At 34.0% G+C, this 25451-nt stretch overlaps 1 protein-coding gene across 1 annotated transcript in view; it reads left to right on the top strand.

Moving 5' to 3' along the window:
* LOC143244596 (voltage-gated delayed rectifier potassium channel KCNH8-like) overlaps window positions 1-25451 on the top strand; it is a 99570-nt gene that overhangs the window by 47598 nt on the left and 26521 nt on the right. The window contains exons 6-8 of the mRNA XM_076489572.1: window positions 1285-1445; window positions 12342-12546; window positions 21548-21730. Of these exons, the coding sequence (XP_076345687.1) occupies window positions 1285-1445; window positions 12342-12546; window positions 21548-21730 (549 nt within the window). The remainder of the gene's footprint in view (window positions 1-1284; window positions 1446-12341; window positions 12547-21547; window positions 21731-25451) is intronic.

Below are 25451 nucleotides of genomic sequence, written 5' to 3'. Positions count from 1 at the left end.
ACTTGACAATGCTTTTACACCACCTCCTAGCCCATTAGTGTCACAGCAGCATGTCTGCAGACTTACTCTGCTGAAACCGGGATTCGATACCCGCGATGAGCAGAGCACATATAACTCATTATGTGGGTTTGTGCTTAATTAAAAAACCAAAACAACTACAACACATGTATTATATATGTATATCAAACACAAGAGAGCAAAATTTATTGTATCTTATTGTTACTGAAATATACTAAGCGTTCTTTAAAAGTTTTGCGTGTTTTATAAGATTGACAGTGTAACGTCGTATAACGTGTCACAAATGAACACTGCGTTTAGAAAATTACATTATTTAAAGAAGGGATTATGTCAATAGGCTAACTTTGCGCAAGGTTAAACATCGAAGGTTTTGTTTATTGGAGGATAGTATTTAAGTCGACGATTTTTTGTTTGTTTGTTTTCTAATTTCACGCACAGCTATTCACGGACTATCTGCGCTAGCCGTCCCTAATTTAGCAGTGTAAGACTAGAGTAAAGGCACCTAGTCATCACTACCCACCGCCAGCTCTGGGGCTACTTTTTAACAACGAATAGTGAGATTGACAGTAACATTATAACGACCACACGGCTGAAAGGGCGAGCATGTTTGGTGCGAGGGGGATTCGAACCCGCGACTCTCAGATTAGGAGTCGAACGCCTTAATCCACGTGGCCATGCCGGGCATCGACGTTTTTAAGAACAACTACTGTAGATGCTGTTGATTTTATATGTTTATTTTGGATATTATAAATTATCGCGTGACCGTGTTTTCTTATAACAAAGCAACATCGCGCTATCTGCTGAGCCCACCGAAGGGAATCGAACCCTTGATTTTAGCTTTGTAAATCCGTAGACTTACCGCTGTACTAGCGGGGTGCGTAAATCATCGCATCTTAAAAGAACTACTGTTGTTATGAATACGCTTTTCTGAGTAAATAACACTTTTTACACTGAAAGTGCTTTTAAGCAACAATTACGACACTTATGTTTATTTCGTGCCACTTTTATTCTAATTATTTAATTTTCTGAAACTCTTTCTAAGATAATATTTATTACGGGTTTATTCATTTGGTGAGAAACACGTTATGTGTATTTTAAATCTTCCAATGTAAGCGTTCTGGTTAATTCTATTAGCGTAGTAGTTTATGGTTACTTACTATTTATTTTACTGACTGTTGTATGCGTGAACTGATTTCTGTGTAGCTCCACACGTTAAGGAGGTCAAGATGGTTGTTTGTTTTATTTCTCTGTTGTTTGTTTGAACAGATATCGCCATCAACTTTCGTACAACGTTTGTCAGCAGGACAGGAGAAGTTGTAGCAAAACAGAAATCTATTGCTGTACATTACACTCGAAGCTGGTTCATTGTTGACCTCTTGGCTGCTTTACCTTTTGACCTATTATATGCTGCAAATCTCTACAGAAGGGTAAGTACTTAATGAAGTAAAGAAATATCCACCTAAAGGAAAATAATCACGGAAGCCTTTTTTTTTTTTAAATAGAAAAGTAAGGTCTTTAGTTAAGTTAGTTTCGTTCAAAAGGTTTGCTATTAAAAACATATTCACACATGAACTTGTGATCAGAGGAAAACGAACTAAAAATCCTTTTTTTTAGGTGAAAAAAACAAATACAATGAACCCGATAAATTATCATCTCATTTGCCTTTAATAATATATATATATATATATATATATATATATACAGAAAAATAATGTTTATCTTTTTCTAAGTTACATTTAAATATGATAAACTTTCACATAATATATATTATATAAAAGGAAAGTTTTGAACGATGTATACTGGTGACTGAAGTGAAAGACAACGAAGTGAAATATAAAGTATTTTTATAGCATTCTTACATCAGCTATCAAATCTTGATATACGAAATAATTCGAATGTCTTTTTATAAAACTTTACTTCTACAAACTCCAACGTTAAAACAGTTTATGTATTTAACAAGACGTAAAGCCAAACCAGAACCTCGAACATCGTTCGTTTTAATTTAGATGTAATATCAGATCTTCGAGTTTTGAGATATATTTTTATTGGTTAAATTTTCAAAGTATCATGATTTGCTTTATTTAAACTATATCAAATACTGATTTTATTTTTAGTGATACGTTTTCTACGTTTCAACAAACGGGTTCTGTAACACCAATTTCAAATCCTGTTCACAAAAACAATCCATATTTATTGACGTTACTCGGCCTGACATAGCTAGGTAAGTAAGACGCTCGACTCGTAATCCGAGGCGTTATAATGTGATGGTCAATTCTACTATTTGTTGATAAATAAGTAGCCCAAGAGTTGGCGGTTGGTGGTAGTGACTAGTTGCCTTTCCTCTAGTATTACACTGCTAAATTAGGGACAGTTAGTGCAGGTAGCCCTCGTGTAGCTTTGCGCGAAATTAAAAACAAACCAAGCCAAACCACTACCTACTCAATAGAATGTTCCGCTTTGTATAAAATAACAGAGGTAGTAACTACAACATATTGGTACTGATTAATCCAACATAAAATACTGGTTGAGAAGCCACTTGATAGATAAATTTTCCAAGTGCTTTCTTCGTCGTCCCTTTGAATATTTAAGATACTAAACTGAGAAGTGAGAAAAAGTAAAAACAAGTGTCTTGTTAGTCGCTTCAGAACAAGAGCAAACAAAGACATCAGAAATCACTGCACGTGATTGACTGTTGTCACGAATGTGATAAAAAGGTAAACAGTAGTTTTAGGCAGAGTTGCTTGGCAAGATTTATGGTAAAAATGTAAAAATTTTCGGAGATTCTTGTGCCAAAAATGACTGATGGCATAAAATAAACAATTATTGAAACTGTTCATACGATAAGAATCTTTATTTATTGCTTGAATAGTTTTTGAATTGGTTTAAATTAAATCAGTAAGATGTTTCAATAAGCCCTTCACTAATCTGTTCTCCATAAGTGAGAATTAATTGAATCCTATGTTTTTAACAGTAAAAGGTGAAATATGAGATCAATACCATTTCTAATTAAAGAAAGTATTCTAGAACTCTTGAAATATCATTAATTTAGCTTATTTATTTATGCATTTTCTATGTGTACAAAATAACCAAATGATTCTTCAACATAATTAATCTCTATAATATGATTGTATGTAGAACTAATCGTATTAACTACTGTCTTTCATGCACTAGAAACAATTCATTACTGCTTAATGCTATTGTTGTTAAACATATAAAATATTAACATTGCATTTTTTATTATTGTGTATCACTGACCTGTGCAAGATATGTTTCATTGCACATAGAGGCTCAGTGTTACACTACACAAATACAGTCTCGTGGTAATACACTTTTGATCAATTTAAACTGTGTTTTTAACGTGTGTTATGTTCCTTGATATGGAAATATATTCTTTATATTGCTAACACTATACACTGAAAGTTAGAAGAATTATACCTCATTAATTATAATGAGTATATCTTATTGTAATTTCTAATCTTAGTGCTAATATATAGAAATGCACGTGGTTTATAGTATCATCAATATTTGAGAACATGGTCTAGGATTTTGATATATTTGACGAGCTGGGGTAACGTATTCTGTTTCACACACACACACACACATTCACTGCACGACACACTAACTTGTGTGTTGGTGACATGAGTGATAGTTTAACGATTCTCCACTTTTTGTTGCTCGGACTATGGTACTCCAAACTATCAAACATTTTCAGTGGACGTGCTCCATTGGACTCCTATTTCACATTCAACGTTTTAAGGCAATTCATCAAGAAACACCAGATATATAACACTCCCAACTGTTACTCGGTTTTTTTCCTATTTTTTCTCTTCTCACCAAAAATGCGGAAAATTTATATGACACAAAAACATACTCAAGTTTTGTTGGTTTATTTCAAATTTGGTTCACTGATATTTTGTTTACCCAGCATCAAGCCTCAGGTTGAATAAAAACGTGGCCTAGCTAATTATTATAAATGTTACCAGTTTGGCTCTCAGATTGGATTTCATTCCTTTAAGTCAAATACTCAATATTTTTGGTCGCACCTTTTTTCACACCTTAAGATGTTTTTTATTATATAACACTGCTATTAATTAATTCGATTAATTGTTTGTTTGTTTTGAATTTCGCACAAAGCTACTCGAGAGCTATCTGTGCTAGCCGTCCCTAATTTAGCAGTGTAAGACTAGAGGGAAGGCAGCTAGTCATCACCACCCACCGCCAACTCTTGGACTACTCTTTTACCAACGAATAGTGGGATTGTCCGTAACATTGTAACGCCCCCACGGCTGAAAGGACGAGCATGTTTAGCGCGACGGGGATGCGAACCCGCGACCCTCAGATTACGAGTTGCATGCCTTAACACGCTTGGCCATGCCGGGCCAATTCGATTAATCAATTTCAAAAAGTAAGCGTACCCAATTCTAAGAGGTTTAATCTCGTACGAAGGGTAAATTAACGAGACAAACGAAAATCTCAAAGAAACATTTGATGTCTCTATTTATGTTGAGAGTTCTGTATTATATTTATTGAAATATTGTATTCAAGTTTAAGGGTTTGTGAGAACGAAAAGTAACCGGGGTCGATGAATATTGGGAAAATTCGTCACCGTTAACATATAGAGATAGCCTATGATCTGCTTGTCTTCTGATGTTGAGCATTAACATTAGGCCTATTACGTTTGTAAACACTACGTTCTTAATACGTTAGGGACTTTCAAGAATTATAATACTGTAACAATCTTAATACTAGTATCTTAGACAAGCATAATTGTAATTATTCTTCACTTGCTTGTATGATAAAACGCGTACACACCATTACAATTGTTGTTGTATCAAATGGCTTATACAAATGGTGTTCGACCATAACTGTGTTTCGTGATGACAAGAAAACCCACTTGTAGAGAAAAATATATATGTAAAAACTGTTGGTATGGGTACAGAAAGCACTATATAGAGGAGCGAACAACGGTTCGACCTTTTTCGGTCATCGTCAGGTTCATTCACAAAGAAAGAAAGGGTTACTGACCGATAGCTGACCACATGTTTGAAGACGGTTGTGTAATTGAGTGTAGAATGTAGAGGGCGTGTTTAGATATTTGATTATATTTATTAATATAACGTTATCAAATCTTGTTTATGTTCTTCCTTCACATTTCCTGAGACAGAGTCCAACTATATCTCACTTTGTTGTGCCTGTTTCCTAATATTGCTGTCCAACTGCAGCTAATGCTTCTCTACTAGAACCCTTACCTACTACTATATGTTTAGGAAGTATTACTTTTTCTTTAGTTACATTTAACACCTTTATAAGCACTGCGTCTCTCTCGGACACTTTACTAATAGAAGTAGCTATATAAACTCCTATATATGTAAAAACGACTGGTGTGGGTTAAGGAAATTCTATGTAGAGGAGCGAACAACGTTTCGACTTCTTCGGTCATCGTCAGATTCACAAAGTGAGAAAGAGGTAACTGACCGGTAGCTGACCACATGTTTGAAAGGGGTTGTGTAACTGAGTGTCGGAATGTAGAGGGCGTGCTAAGATGTTTGATTATATTTATTAATATAGGTATAAATGTGTTCCTTTGTTTTGGTTTATTTTGGTCTTGAGTTGTATAAGTAAGGCGTCTATAATTTTGCGTTTGTTTATGTTTGTTTCATTATTTAGTATTTGGGTGTTTTCTATGGTTATGTTGTGTTTGTTTGATGTGCAGTGTTTAAAAACGTGTGAAGGTGACTTTTTGTGTTCTTTGAATCTGGTTTCCATTTTTCTACTTGTTTCTCCAATATAGATGGCCAAGCGTGTTAAGGTGTGCGACTCGTAATCTGAGGGTCGCACGTTCGCATCCCGGTCGCACCAAACATGGCCGCCCTTTCAGCCGTGGAGGCGTTATAATGGTACGGTCAATCCCACTATTCGTTGGTAAAAGAGTAGCCCAAGAGTTGACGGTAGGTGGTGATGACTAGCTGTCTTCCCTCTAGTCTTACACTGCTAAAATAGAGACGGCTAGCACAGATAGCCCTCGTGTAGCTTTGTGCGAAATTCAAAAACCAAAACAAACATTCTCCAATATAGACGTCAAACTGTGTTTGTTGCATTTCAACCAGCCTGAAGAGCTCTGAACTGAGCGAAACATGTCGATGGTAATTAATATGACAAATATAATAATGTTGAAATGCTATTCTTATACACTCCTCTAGTTCTTAAAAGAATCCTTAATGGAGTAAACTTAAAATATTTTATTTTAAAACGTAATAGGTCTAACACGAATGTTTATTTACAAGTATATCGTTTTTCACTGGCTTGTTTGTGTAAAGCGTACACGCTATAACAGCCGTTGTTTTACGTCGTGTTTAATGCACAATAGTTATCACGTGATTAATAAACATCGAGTTGAAGTTACAAACATTAGATTTAAGGATTACAAAGATCACTATAGATGACGTTAATATTACTAAATCTCAGTTGTTCAACAGCGACAAAGAATTTTGTTTGGGATTTAGTTTCATGTATGAGACTCCTTTATCATACCTGTATTGTCGTATTGAGTCACCGACAAACCTGTGTGTAACTGGTTCTCATTGTAAGGCCTTATTGTAAAATGTACAAGTAGCGTTTTATCTCACACTAAATGTGAGCTGATTGATGTCATTGGTGACTTTTTCGATCATTTATTTTATTTACTCAAAATAATTTCTCAAACTAATAAAGTGTCCACATTGACTTCTGTTCTCATAACTAGAAATAAACATAAGTCACTCTTGGGTGACTTTCTACTTTTGTTGTTGGAAATGATTAAAATATAACACAAACATAACACCAATATAACACTTGAAGAATACGTGTCACAGTTACACTATGTAACACAAATTTTGTTCCTGGATAGTATGTGTTATTTCTTAATTACTTGTGTTGTAAAAGTACACAAAATGGCCATTGTACCCTTCAAACTTTGCTTTTGTGACCTGGATAATGAAATTTAGAAATTAACCTATTTTCTATGTAAAAACGGGCAAATTTGCACATTTTCATTTACACAAGGTCTGAATAAAACAACATATGAATCAAGATTTATTTGTATTTATACTAAAGTTACAAAAATGTTTAGAAGTGAGTAGTTTTTCAAGATTTGCTACTTTAATGTAAATCACTTTCACCTATCAGCCCCTAAATATAATCTCCCATGATGTTTTCGTCATACGATCCCAGGTCACAAAAGCAAAGTTTGTTTTTTTTATTTACTTTGGGCAAAAGAAATTGGGAAATAACACTTTCTGCCCAGGAACAAGAAAAAGTAAAAAAAAATGTTACACAGTGTAATAATGAAAATAAATTTTAATGATTTTTATAAAGTGAAATACAGATTTTTTTATATAAAATTACTTAGCAAGATGCATCTAAGAAGTTTAGCATTTCATAATCCAGAGTGTTGCGGTTCTAATTTATATTGTACTTGTTAATATTATTCAGTATAGATTTGCAATTATCATGAAAATTTTACGAATAAACTCTTAAACAAGTATCTGGGGCAGAACTTGTTCGTAAGGGTTTTCATTATTTTAAGAAATATTGTCTGTGACCCGGTATCGTTAAATAGTTAGGGCGCTCGACTCGTAACCTGAGGTTAGAATTCACGTCACACAAAATATGCTAACCCTTTCAGCCATGGGACGTTATACTGTGACGGTAAATCTTTCTGTTTGTTGATAAAAGAGTAGCTGAAGAGTTGGCGGTGGGTGATAATGACTAGTTGCCTTCCTTCTACTCTTAAACTGCTAAATTAGGGACGGCTAGAGCAGATAACCCTCGTGTAGCTTTGCACGAAATTCAGAAGAAACAAACAGCTAAAATACATTGTCAAAAAAAAGGTTTTTCAAGTCAGTTTATTTCATCCAATTAAAGTTCATGCAAAAAAAGTATAACAAGTACAAAACCAGATTATCTATAGACACGTGCTTATTGCAACAACACAACACTGATGAACTATTATTGCACGCGATAATAGGTCAGCAAGTTGTAAACATATAAATTCTTGTTTGTGAGTTAATTTCTACAATGTAATTTGATTATAATGGTATCAAACATTCTTGGAGTTCTTCCCCTTTGAGTTGTACCAGATAATTTTGATATGTTGATAATATCAGCACTCCAGATAATTATATCACATACGTCATGATGTTATGTAGTAGAACTCTAAGAAGGAAAAATGTGATTCAGTGGTCATAATATTATGTGTGAAACTACTATCTGGAGAAGCGTGATCTGTAATTATAGTATTTTGGAATAGAATCCAAACTGAAGGTGCGTGATCCGTTGATAATAATATCGTTTAGTACAGTCCCAAACTAAATACCAGAGAATTTCGATGTGTTTATCATAATATTATGAAGGAGAAACCCGAGCTGGATCATTGTTGCTTATTAATCACAATATTGTGGAATAGAATCCAAACTGAAGGTGCGTGATCCGTTGATAATAATATCGTTTAGTACAGTCCCAAACTAAATACCAGAGAATTTCGATGTGTTTATCATAATATTATGAAGGAGAAACCCGAGCTGGATCATTGTTGCTTATTAATCATAATATTGTGGAATAGAATCCCAAACTGGAGTTGTGTGATCCGTTCATAATAATATTGTTGATTACAGCCTCAAACTATAAACTAGAGAATTTTGATCCGTTAATCATTGTATTGTGACATACAAACCCAAGTTGGATCATTATTATTATCCATTGGTTATAATATTGTGCAATTGAACCCCAAACGAAACTGGAGTGTTGGGATCTATTAATAATAACATTGTTGAGTGCAGCCCCAAACTAAAGACTAGAGAATTTCTATCAGTTGATCCTAGTATTTTTATATAGAAACCCAAACTGGATCATTATTATCATCCGATAGTCATAATATTGTAAAGTAGAACTCCAAGCACAAGAAGTGTAATACACTGAATGCAAGACGTTTCTCTAGTTGGCTCAGCAGTAAGCTTGTAAACCACAAATAGTAAGAAGTGAGGCTGTATCCCCTTGGTGAACACAGTTCCACAGCTTTCCATAAATTCAACAAGTTTTGTAACATTGGTTCGTTTTTATTTTCTTTTATAAATTCCTTAAATGTAATTTATTCGATGAAACAACAACAACAAAAACACATCTTGATAAACTTTTCAATTTATTTTTAATGTCTTATCTTATGCCATACTGTAACAACTGTCCCCCGCTGATACAGCGGTAAGTTTTCAAATTTACAACGCTCAAATCAGGCGTTCGATTCCCCTCGGTGGACTCATCAGATAGTTTGTTTGTTTTGAATTTCGCGCAAAGCTACCCGAGGGCTATCTGCGCTAGCCGTCCCTAATTTAGCACTGTAAGACTAGAGGGAAGGCAGCTAGTCATCACCACCCACCGCTAACTCTTTGGCTACTCTTTTACCAACGAATAATGGGATTGACCGTCAAATTATAACGCTCCTACGGCTGAAAGGGCAAGCATGTTTGACGCGACGGGGATGCGAACACGCGACCCTCAGATTACGAGTCGAACGCTTTAACACGCTTGGTCATGAAAGCTACAATAATTCGTTATGATTGGATAGAGCACTTGTAAATTACTTTGATCAAAAATTTTGTTATTACATTAAATTTTGCGATTAATAAATGGCCCATTAATGTTATTCGTACCAAATTTCGCAAGTTTGGCTTTAACAGAGACAGCTGGTGTTGGACACTGAAAACTTTTATTTAATAACGTTTCGACTTGTTACGTCATCATGGGATTATTCCTAACGTGATAATGACATAAACAGGTCATTTCTAGACAAAGATTGTTTAATAGCTATATCAGTCGTTTCATGTTTACCTCTATTTTCGACGTCACGAATCATGTCATAAACGTCGTGAAAACACGAGATTACGGTATCTGATAAATACCAACCTTAAAATAACTCACCTTATTTGTAGTAAACAACCAATGACCAAACTTTGGTGTTGTCGATGGAAACGGAAAACTTTTAATGTATTTCTAGTTATAATACCTTCAGTCTGTATAAATAAGTATTTTATTTTTTCGAAGCAATAATATAGATGTATAATAAACTACAAAAATGTTTCCTCTTTTTTTCCAGAACTTCTTAGAAAGCAAAACTATCAGATCAAACATATTCCTTTCTAGGAACAGATATTCTAAATATATATATTATTTTCCAAACATCAAACACATGATAATGCTTTTAAAACCAATGAAAGGAACTCTATCTTGTCTATACACCAGGTACAGAACTTATTCCAACTTTCCTTCTTAATGCATAAGTAACAGTGAAAAAGATCCTAAAAAATGTTGTAAAACTAGAGTGAAACGTGTTGATGGAAAATCCATGTTCGATGTAAGATAAAATTATAACTGTTCTAGTTCGAGTACTTACTGTCTGAGTTTCAAGAAAGGTTGTTATTCAAAAGTTAAACTAAACATTGGTGCAAGACATTCCATTAAATGGATTTCTTATCACACAGTGGAAACTTGTTCATCGTTTATGAAAGCAATAATGTAATGAAAAAAAGTCTTTGTCCCATAAATTTTTACTGAACTTTTATGATAGAATTAGTTTTACAAATCATGTTTTTCATTGAAGTATTTGTTTTCTTGCTGTTTATTTTGGAATAAGTAAAACAAATTTCAATAAATCTGTTTAAATATACTGTAATTGTATTGTGGTTATAATGTAATATTTAGAGCAGCAAGTTTTAGTTCGTGTACCACTCGACTAAATTGAAACTTTCTAATTACGTATTGTGTGGAAATGATATAGTAATTGAATTACAAGATAGTATTTAGAAAATAAATAATAATTTCATTACAATGTATATAGAAGTTACACAGTAAGTATATTACAACATAGCGGCTCCCTTGTGGCACAGTGGTACGTGTGTGGAACTGACAACACGAGAAATCGGGTTTCAATATTCGTGGTGGGCAGAGTACAGATATGTGTTTGGGGAGTTTTGTGCTAATTTCGAAACAAGCAGACAAACGAAAAGGATCGCATTATATAGAAATTACATAATAATTACATTGAATTGTAGTGTATATAAATTACACTTCAATTACAGACAAAGCCTGTGTTTTCCAAGACTCACTTATCGACAGATTAGAAAATCACATACATTTAATTAGTGGCATTTTTGTAGCCGTTTTCAACATTCTCACGTGGCACCACTAGGGGCATTTATGTAACCGTTTCCAGTATTGTCATGTTGCACCTGTTTCAGATAAAGACTATAATTAACATTCTGTTTGTAAGAAACAGTTGCAACTGAAACATGAAGCTATACCGTAAACTTCGAGTGAAACAAAATCAGATACGTCAGACAAATGTTTCGTGATATACTTTTTGTAGTAAACTAATTAAGAACTCTTCTTATCTTGTTTACCTTCAGAACAACTTTCAAGGGTTTTGCTGCAAAAACGTAACAATTTAAGAATATCTCTAAGTAGTTGCTTTAAGGGATATAATTTCTTAATCCAAACAAAATAAGAGTTCCTAACATCATATCTTATAAATGGTATGTACAAAGCAACCCAGATGAATACAACAACAACATCCTCCGCCGATAGAGCTCTAATTCTGCGGATTTACAACACTAAAATCATGGATTTGATTCCCCTCGGCGAACACAGCCTAATGTGGCTTTAGTATAGCAAGACACACACCCGGATATAACAACATACAATAAAACCACACATAGGATAACAATATAACTTTGAATGTTTCACTGTTATATTAAATACCTTTTATCCCTTTTGTGGCAACCCAACCTACTACATTATGTAACTGAGATCTGCGAATCATGTTCAACTGTTATATCGCTCTGTTTATGCTTTCTTTCTTTTTGTTAACAATTTGATTGTTTGTTTGTTTCTATTTTAATTTCGCACAAAGCTACTCGAGGGCTATCTGCGTTAGCCGTCCATAATTTAGCAGTGTAAGACTAGAGGGAAGGCAGCTAGTCATCACCACCCACCGCTAACTCTTTGGCTACTCTTTTACCAACGAATAGTGGGATTGACCGTCAAATTATAACGCTCCTACGGCTGAAAGGGCGAGCATGTTTGACGCGACGGGGATGCGAACCCGCGACCCTCAGATTACGAGTCGCACGCCTTAACACTCTTGGCCATGCCGGGCCTTAACAATTTGAACTGCGTATTATGCACACATACCATTGTAAACAATGAAAGACACTGTTTCTAAATTTTTTTGCAGTTCATAGAGAAACTTATCTGTTTTGATATATTATCTAACACTATTTTCACAACTCTCCTAGAACACTTTGATGCACTTGCTCAAGCTGACCCGCCTACTTCGCCTGGCTCGACTTCTTCAGAAAATGGACAGATATTCTCAGTACAGTGCCATAATTTTAACTTTGTTGATGTTAATGTTCTCTCTTGTCGCTCATTGGATGGCCTGCGTCTGGTACGTCATTGCATTGGAAGAGATAGATGCCAATCCTGTCCAATGGGATGTAGGTGAGATAAAAAAAAAATTTGTTAATGAGTTTAGTGAGGCCTCTGATTCAATATTTACCTTAAATTAGCATATTCAAGATAGTTTGAATATGACGCACTCAACCATCTATATTTAGTGTCTTTTGTAGCATTCATTCAAGTTGAGAAGTGCATAATGTAGAAAGCGTTCTTACTTATGTCTTAAAAGTCTCCGTACGTAAAAGGTAAAAGTTGGCACATGTTTACCATTTCTACAAATAACCGTACAGTCTTTATCGATTATAACAAACATGCTACTTTGCAATTCCCGATCGAGGTAATTTTTATCCTTTTTTTTTTTTAAACCATACCACTTTTGAAAATCGATGTTCAAATTATTATCCACTCGACAATGGCTTCCAGCGCTCAGCATTTCAATTCATAGATACTGAAGTACAGTGATTAATAATTAAGTTAGTTCTGGTGCACATTGAAAATTAAAAAGCCAACATCCTGTGGTAATAAATATATAGATATTTTGTTATTATCTTCTTCCTATTTTCTTTAGAATTCTGCTGGCTTTTGTTCTGGGAATAATATTAAGATATAAAATCAATTTATCTGTTTGTCAGGACAGTGTCAAGTAAATTGTTTGTGCAAGAGATACAGAGAACACTTGTTTATTAACGAAACACATCGGTTTGTATATTCTCCGCTATCTTATGGTTATAAAACACACCGAGAGTTTTTAATGAATAGCAAAATGATTTATTCTTCATCTTGTTCTGAGCAGGTTGAGAAAAGTTATGGATACTATAAAACTGCTAAAGATGGTAACCCTGGTGGAACTCCCTGATGGTCACACATCTTCGAATTAATGACAGAAAATAAAACGTTACATTTGCTCCGAATTCTGTGAACTTATCACCGTTTATGGCTATAACGTCGGACTGTTAATTTAACACTCTAGTTTACTTGAAGAATACTGGAGCAAATATTGATCTAGAAGATTGTAAGACGTTAAGACATGTCAGGAACAAAGAAATCCATGATCTCGTCTGCTTGCATTCGCACGCTGCTATGTGTGAGAGAACGAGTTGAATATAAATATACAGAATTAATAAAACAAAAGCCAAAAAGACGTCGACCTGAATAAAAGAAAAGTTGTTCCATCCCAGAAAATTAAATGTTTATGATTTGTTCAACAAATAAAGGAGAAATTGTTATTAGGCACCTTAGATATTAAACAGCAGAACCTTTGAAAGAAATTTGTTTTTAAATCAGTCTTCTTGAAATCGGTCGTAAAGAAACGTATCATTTTGTAAATATTTTATTTTAAAATTGATAAGTTTTTATGTTAAGCTAAAATAAGGAATTACTGACAAGAAAACCGTAGCTCTGAGAATACCACTGGATCGTATAACATAACCTGTAAGTACCACTGGATCGTATAACATAACCTGTTAGTACCACTGGATCGTATAACATAACCTGTAAGTACCACTGGATCGTATAACATAATAGTACCACTGGATCGTATAACATAACCTGTTAGTACCACTGGATCGTATAATATAACCTGTAAGTACCACTGGATCGTATAATATAACCTGTAAGTACCACTGGATCGTATAACATAACCTGTAAGTACCACTGGATCGTATAATATAACCTGTAAGTACCACTGGATCGTATAATATAACCTGTAAGTACCACTGGATCGTATAACATAACCTGTAAGTACCACTGGATCGTATAACATAACCTGTAAGTACCACTGGATCATATGGTGTGACTTGAAAACCACTACTGGATCGTATGATATGACACTCAATGTTAAACTCTTTCATAAGTCATAAAACAGTCCGTCAGTGGCACAACGGTATGTCTACGGACTTACAACGCTAGAAACAGGGTTATGATTCCTGTGGTGGGCAGAGCACAGATAGCTCACTGTGTAGCTTTGTGCTGAATTTCAACAAACAGAAAAGCAATTTCAACATTAAATCCTTGTCTAATTAAAGTGGTGGAAAACAAACGTCCTTAAGTAGTCGTTCCTGTTCAACCGATTTGTTTGTTTAGACAAATACTTCTCACTTGTAGTCATTTTAATATTACGTAATAGCTTAATTATATATATTTATATATACAGAGAGAACTGTAATCTTTATATTGTTCTATTTTTAAAAGTTTTTTTCTTGAATATGGACGTCAGAAAATCGTTGGCACAACCTATTAGTAAATGTACATTACGATAAAACACCTAAGTGTACGAATTTCCTCTCTTTGTAAATATAATTAAATCAACAAATTAAGACAACGTAATAATAATTACGAAAATCATCATAGTTTTGTACCTCAAACACTAACGAAAACCCACCGTAAATGTTCCTTTCCGTCACAACATAGATATTACGTTATTGAATAACAAGTTGTGAATGCATATAAATATAGATTAAAATGTTCTCTTTTTACTCTACCCCGCTAGTACAGCGGTAAATCTACGGTTTTACAAGACTACAATCAGCGGTTCGATTCCTACGGTGGGGTCAGCAGTTATCTTTCTGTGGCTGTGCTCTAAGAAAACACACTGATACTCCATTTTTGAAGTAGTAATACGTTTGAGTACTTTATATTAGCAAATTTAATACTTAGTTTCAAAAATTGTCATTTTTACCAACTATTTAACAAAATATATTTTAGGTCGTTTTTGTAAATTCGCCACACCAGAAAGAACCGAAATGTCAGAGATTAACCAGCGATTTCTTATATCAAGTTATTAAACTCGTTATTTTTTATTTCGGTGTATAGCTCTTCAATATTTGATTTTTATATGATATGTGCAATTAGTCGTTCTGTTTCAAATAATGATTTAGTCTTGCTCTTTAAGTGGTTAGCATATTAACTGTCCAGTTTGTCAGAGTACAATTAAAGTATAGGCTAATATTAACCTATTGACTGCCAAATATTTCAGCTGCTACGGCAACTCCGAACCAAGTTCAAATAACAACTCTAATGCTTCTTCATTTTGTAACCTTTTTTCGTGACGCCATTTTGGATCGAAAGTGAAACAGTATGTAAGTAGGTCAAATGCATGTATGGTGCTGACATCTAGTGTTGAAGCTAGGTATTATTGAGAACGAATTAACTCGTCCGTGGCACTGTGTTATCGATCGGCTTGGACGAGTTATCTCGTCTACGGCACTGAACAGGTTAATAGAAAACTGTTGAATATATTTTTTTATTATTATTTTCGAAAAAAACAACAACTGTAGAAACAACATAAGTAGAAGCTTGAACAATAAAAATACACAGTGATAAAATATAAACAATATTGTTTCGTTAACTCTATGCATTTGTTTGTTTAGTGGTCCCCAGTGGGCCAGCGGAGTTGCAACGCTAAAATCCGAAATTCGATTCCACGCGATGGACACAGTACATAACGGAACGTGCTCTTGCTCTGAAACAAACGATACTTTAGTGTAAATAGATACCACTATACACACTCTGAGACAACACACTCATTACGTCAGATCTTGTTGTTACAGTTGTTTGGCAGTGTTTACACAAGCTAAGAACTATGATTCTACACAACCTAGTTTTTCAAGTAATTCCGGATCATTTGTTTATTGGCTAACACTTTTACCAAACCTGACTGGACAAAAAGCAGGCTATTGCAGCTTCTTTTGCGAAAACAGGATCCACGGCTGGACATAAAACAGATATCGATATACTATCAACATTCAGTGAGTAAGTGTATTGATCCTGTATTGGTAAACAACGTTAATACAGGAAGAGAAGAAAATGGCTTGTACGTGTACAGTACGTATGTGTTGCACTTGTGAATGCAACGGTTTAGACCTAGAGGTCAAAATGACACAAAAAATGAGGTTGGAAGCAGCCGAAGAACAAATTAAAGACACGAAGAAGGAAAGTTTGATTTCTGTATTCCATTGGAGAAGAACGAAGATGAAATGTGTAGCGATACTTCTGAGGATCACCTGGATTTCGTGACATCGAAAAATGAACGCGGCTTGCCCAAGAACTCAAGTGTGAAAGCAAGTCGTTGTTGTAGTTCTCCAACAGGAGATGGAAACAATGTCTATTTAATTCAACAGTTCTTCGGTATTGAATCCACAGGAACATCAAACTCTCCAAATGAAGAAGCTTGACAGAAGGTACCAAGTTTCAGAGCTTCAGATAACAACATTGGATTACTTTTGTCTTGCATGACTGTACTAAGGATTCAATATAGCCTAGTACTCCCAGCAGATCTAAATGGTCATACGAACGTGATTGGAAACGACATTTGTGAGAACTGTAATAATACAAAACTATTCTCATATGTCAACGATGTGCAACAATCTCTGCCAGAGAAATGTATTTAGAGAAAAGTTGTACTTACACTGCTATGTTAGTTGATGACATTCAAAGAAGTGAAAGAGAGATTAAAGATTGAAGAACAAGCTTTTGAAACAGCTAGATGGCGCTTTTGTTGATTGAATTCTGGGTTTAAGCTAGAACTCACAGTACGCTTTGTCCAACATTACTGTAATCGTGCTGCACTGAAAGCTGTAGAGTGGCACTGATCAAAGTGATGAGAATTATTCCACTGATGTTAACGTCAAGGCCTTTGTATCCACTCTGAGAACAGAGAACAAGAATTGAAACAAATAGCCAAGAACACAACAAACAACTTTATTTTAGCCAAGAGGCCAAGCAGGTAGGTCAACAATACATCACTACACGTATATCTTCCATGGTGGAAATCCACCAAACAGACTAGGTTTACTATTGTATGTACTATGGAAGCCAAAAACTTACTATAGTGTCACTAAATCTGCGAATTATCTCGTGAAAGTTTGCATGCAATTTTAGTTTAACCTAAATACGCAAAAAAATAAAGTTTTAGCTCATTCCGGTTTGTTTGTGCTACCCTATAGCAAAGCTACATGGGACTATCTGCTGAGTCCACGAAGGGGAGTCGAATTCTTCACGTTAGCGTTGCAAATCCATAGACTTACCATTGTACTAACGGGGGACAGCTCAATATGGAATGACATTTATATTAAGGTCTGTAATACAGTCCAAATCATGGATGCCTGGATCGTTGAAGCACCGTAAAAAATACGAAGTATGCCCCAGGAAAAACAAATAAATCGGATATACTTTGTTCCTGAACTATTCAGAATTAACTACTTCTGTATTCACAAAAGCATTTATCGAATACGTAACGTTAAAAAGAGGTTAAAAGTTTAATCATATCTGTCACATTTCATTTTCTATAATCTCACACAACGTTAAAATAAGCATTTTGTCACTGCATATCAGTAACTGGTAGATGCACTCAGAAACGGATGTTTAGAATGAAACTAAAAAAAAACAACAGTAGTGTTTGGGGTGGAACGCATTAATGAAAGAGTCATTCGTAATTACATACACTCGCTGCACTGCGTTCCAACTGACAAAGATTACTTTGGTAATACAATGTTACTACACAGGCGAATAAAATGCAATTCCATAACGTATTTGTTTGTTTTGTTTTCAATTTCATGCCAAGCTACACGATAGTTATCTGCCCTAGCCGTCCCTAATTTAGACTGGAGGGAAAGCAGTTAGTCATCACCACCTACCGCCAACTCTTGAGCTACTTTTTACCAACGAATAGTGGGATTGACCGAACATTATAACACCCCCACGGCTGAAAGAACGAGCATGTTTGGTGTGACGGGAATCCATAACATAATACGTGGAGTGTACTTGTCTTTTCGGTATAAAAACATTTTATGACTTACGGTGCAGACGAAACGCGAGGAAAATGTTAATATTGTTAGTAAATTTCGTATAAAATGATTTTAAGTGTGCTGGTTTTAAACGTTTGGTTAACAAATTTTCAGACAATAGGTTTTGAATAATACCTTACCATGATCCTCGTGGATGGAGTGTCAGTATATTACTCCAATTGAAATTCTTCTTCCTGTTTTAAGTACATTTAGTTCTGATGTTTTTATGCAAATTTGAGAAATTTCTTTGAATTTAGATAGTGATTTCATGGTTTCCTGACTTATTAAAAAGTATAGTTATAAAGAGTTAACCAGCCTTCAGTTTAGAGTGAAATATCTAGTATAATTTTGAATGAGATAACATGCAAGTCACATTTCTACCCGTATTTAATATAACTATATACTTCTTACAGTGTTGTTATTTTTAACTATTTTTCTTGTGGCATTTATCAACATCTGGTGCCATTGTATGTGTCATTTACCAACAACTACTAAACAGTTTACGTCTGTACATGTTGGAAACTACTGCTGAAAATTCGCAGAAAAGTTCACACATTCATCAGAGTATTACGTAAGGTACAATAAGCATGTTATTATATTTGAATGAGTTGGTTCAGATAATCGACAAAATATATGCTTACAAAAACAACAGATAACTACTCAATGATTTCTATATTTGATAAAGTTTGGTCAGCATTGAGATGGAAAATTATGTACTTTCATGTAATTAGCTTGTAAAGGATATTAATTTACCGTATATAAATTACATTGCTGTCCATCCATCTTGCTGTCCAAGATATTTAGTCTCTATTGAACATATAACATCGGTCGCAATCATTAACATTAGCACTTATTAATATACATTAATATATTTTTAGTAAAATGTTGAGCCTGGAATAGTCAGGTGGACAAGGCACTTGCAATCTGAGAGTCGCGGATCGAATCCCGGTCGCACCAAACATGTTCGCCCTTTCAGCCATGGAGGCGATATAATATGATGGTAAATCCCACTATTCGTTGGTAAAAGGGTCGGCCAAGAGTTGGCGGTGGGTGGTGATGACTAGCTGCTTTTTTTTTACCCTTACACTGTTAAATTAGGGACGGCTAGCGCAGATAGCCCTCGAGTAGCTTTGCGCGAAATTCAAAAACAAAAACAATCAGTAGACGAAATATATGTTAGTTTCAGAAAAGTTTGATTGCTAGAACTTTCTATTAATGATGACAAAGTTTCATTAGTCGCCGTAGTCACTCGTGTAGCTTTGCGCGAAATTCAAGTAAAATATTTTCAAAACTTATGTGACAAATAATAGATAAAAGTGACAAACAGAAAGTTTGTATTTCAGATTTTATCACCTCTAGACAGAATAACTTAATTGTGTTAATTATGTTCTTATGACATCTTAGCTGAAGCTACTTGTGTTTTTTCTTTTCGTCTATAGTGAAAGGCTTAAAATTAATTTCCCTTCTGAAAATACAGCCAACTGTATTTCAACAAAAGTGTTTTAAAATGACAAACACGCTCTTCTCGGTTACATAATTTTAAATTAGTATTTATTACAATGTTAATTAACCATGCACTTGACGGAAAAATACACTTTAAATTGCGAAGGAAAAGCGTATACATTTAAATCAAGTGTACCTGAAAATTTATCTTAAACGTCCTGGTAATTTATACAGCGTTATTCCTCAAGTAATCCTTATTTGAATTCTAAATACGAAAAGAGCGATTAAACTTGATTCTTTATCACATAACCATGTGTCTTTTTTGTTTTTTGTTTTAATTTCGCGCAAAGCTACTCGAGGGCTATCTGCGCTAGCCTTCCCTAATTTAGTAGTGTAAGACTAGAGGAAAGACCGCTAGTCATCACCACCCACCGCCAACTCTTGGGCTACTCTTTTACCTACGAATAGTGGGATTGACCGTCATATTATAACAACCCCACGGCTGGGAGGGCGAGCCCGTTTGGTGCGACCGAGATTCGAACCTGCGACCCTCGGATTACGAGTCGAACGCCTCAACACGCTTGGCCATGCCGGGCCGACCGTGTGTCACTTGACTCCTTATTGCTTATTCTTTTGAAGTAGGTTTTTAAATAGTAAGCTTATGTATATATTTTTAATAATATAAATTATATTGAGCAAAGTGGGTGTATTGGGTCATATTTCAATAAAACATGGTATAAATATTTGTGTAATGATGACTGGTGCCAAAGACTTATTTAAATTAAATACATCAAAATAGTCTGGATTTGAACCTTTATGGTAGTTGTAGAAACTTAAATGGATTGCAATTACCTGTGGAAAGAAAAGCAGATGATGTAACGGTTTCTATACTGAAGAAAGCCAAAATATTTTCTCTTATTATTTCAACAGAAATTGTTTTTTCATTCGTTTGGAATTAAGTGCAAAGCAACACAATGGGCTATTTGTGCTCTGCCCACGACGGGTATCGAAACCCGACTTCTAGCGTTGTAAGTCCGCACACATACCGCTGTACCTCTGAGGTTTGGGGGAGGGGCTCCTTTCAAGAGTGTTTGAAGCTCATTAAAGTTTCCAAACCTACTGTTATACTCTGGCCAATTCGAACTTGCATTATATTCAATTTTAAACAGGATGTCTTACTCTGAGAAGTTGTTTCTGAATTAGCATATTTTAAAACCTTTGTAAATAAAGTTTGATACTTTCTTCCAAAAATGAACGTCTCATGACATTGCTGTTACACGTTCGTTCCACTATATGTAGTCCTTATTACATATTCACTAAAAATACTGCGTTGCTGTCTGAGCTACAAGTATTATCAGTAGTATTATTTTATAGAAGGGCAGTGTATTACCAAACCTTAAGGTGTAGAGAACCACATTTATTAGAAACTCCGTTAAATAAATACAAGTTGATAAATAATGATGTTTTCACACTATATGTATTAGTTTTCAGGGTCTTGAGTTTTAAAGGAAACTTTTGATGTCATTGTTGTTCTTTTCGTTTTTGTCTAAAACTAATATAAACGTTTCAACACAATATAACTTTTCTGACGTGTCGAAAATATGGTGTTACTCATACGGCCGTTACGTGGTTGAACTAATACACAAAAACGTGAAGTTTATAACTAATCAATATACCTTTCTTGTCAAACCCTACTTGCATATTTATTTAGCAAAAGCTCTAGTGATAAAAGTTTGTTAACTCTCTAGTAACGTGAAAAAAAAATTATTCGTTGATTTTAATCAAATTTTAATAAGTAATTTATGGTTCTTTCACAGGATGGCTACATCAGTTATCGAATAAGCTTGGGAACGACTATGTTAACTATACAGATACGGCTTCTGCCTACATCACAGCCCTATATTTCACCACGAGTAGTCTCACTAGTGTAGGATTTGGTAATGTGTCTGCCAACACAAACGCAGAGAAAGTGTTTTCCATACTTACCATGCTTATAGGTGGTAAGTAGACAAATCCTGCTTCCTTTAGAATCATTAGCATAACGTTATCGTTTGTGATTCAAGTGAATTCAGAAACATGGTTAAATATTTTTAAATAAGTACAATCTCAACTTTGGATTTTAAAAGGATGAATGCTTTTTTTTTTACTGTGGATAAAATTTCCAAAGAAATGTCTTCGTCAACAATACGATATATTTTTAAACGATCCCAATAAATTATTGTTGAAATTCACATCAAACGAACTCTTACAGTCGGGGTTTTTATTTTTATTTCACAACAATATTGCACGATTACTTTGAGTACACATAGAATAAATGCAATATATTCATAACTTGAGTCCATAAATTACCAGATTTTATAACTGTTATCACTTGAGTTTTGTATTAATAAATCTCAGTAAGGAAACCCATAGCAACACATTCAACGTCAATGTAATCTTCTGATATATTAACTCCCCCAATTCATTCCCAAAAGAGAAAGCTCCAAAGGCCATTGGGCATTATATGACTAAATGTATATGGCGTACTATACACGTATAACTTCTAAAAACAAAGGCTTTAATAGGTGATGTTATTGTACACAAAAAAGTGCAGGTTTAACACTGATAAACTGATTTGTCCATCAGGGTTAGCTCCAGAAAATGATCTTTCGTTACAAATAATGTTCATTATTTAGACTTAAATTATCAAGGTGTAATGCTGAAGATTTAAAAACAAAGTAAATCTGAGAAATGTTTAATTTCAAAATTATCAAATTTTTAATACAAGTATTTCAGATAAGTTATGACATAACGTCTAAGTCTTCCAGCTCATTATTACAAGGTTTCGAAAATGAAAGGTAACTTATAAAGAAGCCTTACAGTGGCCCTGCAGTAAGAAACCGGATTTTGACACCCCTGATGGGCACAGCACAGATAATCCATTGCATAGCTTTGTGCTTAACTACAAATAAACGAAAGCGAGGTTACTTCTATCATATGTTGAACATCAAATTCAATTAGTACTATAACAAAGTGAACACTATAGACCCTCTCACAAAACAGTCACTTGTGCCAGAAGTCATTTATCTTTGGGACCAACCTAATTAGAGTGACACAGCCAAGGATGAAAAATTGGTTTTCATTTGTTTCATTGGTCCCTTAATGTCGTTTGGGAGAAGCATACAGTGCAACAGAACATCATAATAAATCTTCCTTTAGGTGGCTAGATAATGTAGTTTGAAACTTACACGTGATTTTGCTATTGGATGTGCACTGGTGTTAATATATGTACAGGTATGCTGTGTTTACCTTTTTCCATGTGTTTTGTGAGTAATGTTTTACTTTACTTTCGTTTATAGTTAATTAAGTTTGGAGATAGTTTCAATGAGTAAAGAAATAAATTTTATTACAAGAACCAAATGTATACACAAGGTTTTATCAAGGTTTTCTCGTCATTTTATTACAAGTACCAAGTGTATACAGAATGTTTTATCAAGGTTTTCTCGTCATTTTATTACAAGTACCAAGTGTATTTGTCAAGGTTTTTTAGTCATTTTACTACAAGTACCAAGTGTATATAGAATGTATACACAACGTTTTATCAAGGTTTTTTAGTCATTTTATTAGAAGTACCAAGTGTATACACAATGATTTGTCAAGGTTTTCTCGTCATTTTATTACAAGTATCAAATGTATACACAATGATTTGTCAAGGTTTTCTTGTCATTTTATTACAAGTACCAAATGTATACACAACGTTTTATCAAGGTTTTTTAGTCATTTTATTAGAAGTACCAAGTGTATACACAATATTTTGTCAAGGTTTTCTCGTCATTTTATTACAAGTACCAAATGTATACACAACGTTTTATCAAGGTTTTTTTAGTCATTTTATTAGAAGTACCAAGTGTATACACAATATTTTGTCAAGGTTTTCTCGTCATTTTATTACAAGTATCAAATGTATACACAATGATTTGTCAAGGTTTTCTCGTCATTTTATTACAAGTACCAAATGTATACACAACGTTTTATCAAGGTTTTTAGTCATTTTATTAGAAGTACCAAGTGTATACACAATATTTTGTCAAGGTTTTCTCGTCATTTTATTACAAGTACCAAATGTATACACAATGATTTGTCAAGGTTTTCTCGTCATTTTATTACAAGTACCAAATGTATACACAACGTTTTATCAAGGTTTTTTAGTCATTTTATTAGAAGTACCAAGTGTATACACAATATTTTGTCAAGGTTTTCTCGTCATTTTATTACAAGTACCAAGTGTATACACAATATTTTGTCAAGGTTTTCTCGTCATTTTATTACAAGTATCAAATGTATACACAATGATTTGTCAAGGTTTTCTCGTCATTTTATTACAAGTACCAAATGTATACACAACGTTTTATCAAGGTTTTTTAGTCATTTTATTAGAAGTACCAAGTGTATACACAATATTTTGTCAAGGTTTTCTCGTCATTTTATTACAAGTACCAAGTGTATACACAATGATTTGTCAAGGTTTTCTCGTCATTTTATTACAAGTACCAAATGTATACACAACGTTTTATCAAGGTTTTTTAGTCATTTTATTAGAAGTACCAAGTGTATACACAATATTTTGTCAAGGTTTTCTCGTCATTTTATTACAAGTACCAAATGTATACACAATGATTTGTCAAGGTTTTCTCGTCATTTTATTACAAGTATCAAATGTATACACAATGATTTGTTAAGGTTTTCTCGTCATTTTAATACAAGTATCAAATGTATACACAGTATTTTGTCGACGTTTCCTCGCCGTCTTCCTTAGATACAGAATATTATTGTTGCAGAACGGATAAACGCATTTCAGTGTTGTCATAATACCTTAACAATTGTCTATTTGCACAGTGGAATGCCCTTTATAAAGTAGAACATGCTTCAACAAACTAGTATTTACTTCTTACTTCAGTTACTTAATTTAACATAATTTTAGCTTTCAACAAGTAAAATAATGACAACTGAGCTTCATAGTACCAAAACTAGTTTACCTTTGATGAGAAAGGTTTAATAACTGTCTAATTACAATGAAGACAATAAAGATATGCACTCTGATTTGATATAAAATAATAAAGATAAGTATTCAGAACCAGAGAGAACATCAAAACTTAGTGGTTTCGTTGTTGTGAGTGCAACAAATTTAAATAGTCTGTTTTTTTTTAAAACCTAAGACATTAACTACCTAACTCTACTGTAAAAAGTTGTATTGAATATTGTGATTCCACAGAATAACAATGGAAATAAATATTCAGTTCACAATGAGGTGAATGAAAGTGATAATTGTAATCTGTATGAAAATATATGTTATGTTTACTCTGAAAGTGAGGTAGATAACTTAATGTTGTTAACAAACAGTGAGTAATAGAGTGTATGAAAACTGTGAAACTGGCTAGATTTACAATCAGTTATCTATTATCTATGACAACTGTAAAAGTGATTAGATTTAAATCAGTAATCTATTTTCTATGACAACTGTAAAAATGGTTAGATTTACAATCAGTAATGTATTATCTATGACAACTGTAAAATTGATTATGATGAGTCTAATAAGGATTATTTTGAAGGATATCCTAACTGTTCCACTGAGATATGGTTAGTGTTCTAATCCTACTGGAAACATTGAATCCAATGTCACTATTTCCTTAATAATGATCAGTAGTAATGAATCATGTAGAGTAACTGGAATCAAGATTTGAT

Source organism: Tachypleus tridentatus, chromosome 1 (assembly GCF_004210375.1).
Source record: "Tachypleus tridentatus isolate NWPU-2018 chromosome 1, ASM421037v1, whole genome shotgun sequence".
NCBI lineage: Eukaryota > Metazoa > Arthropoda > Merostomata > Xiphosura > Limulidae > Tachypleus > Tachypleus tridentatus.
This window is presented reverse-complemented; position numbering and strand designations above follow the sequence as displayed.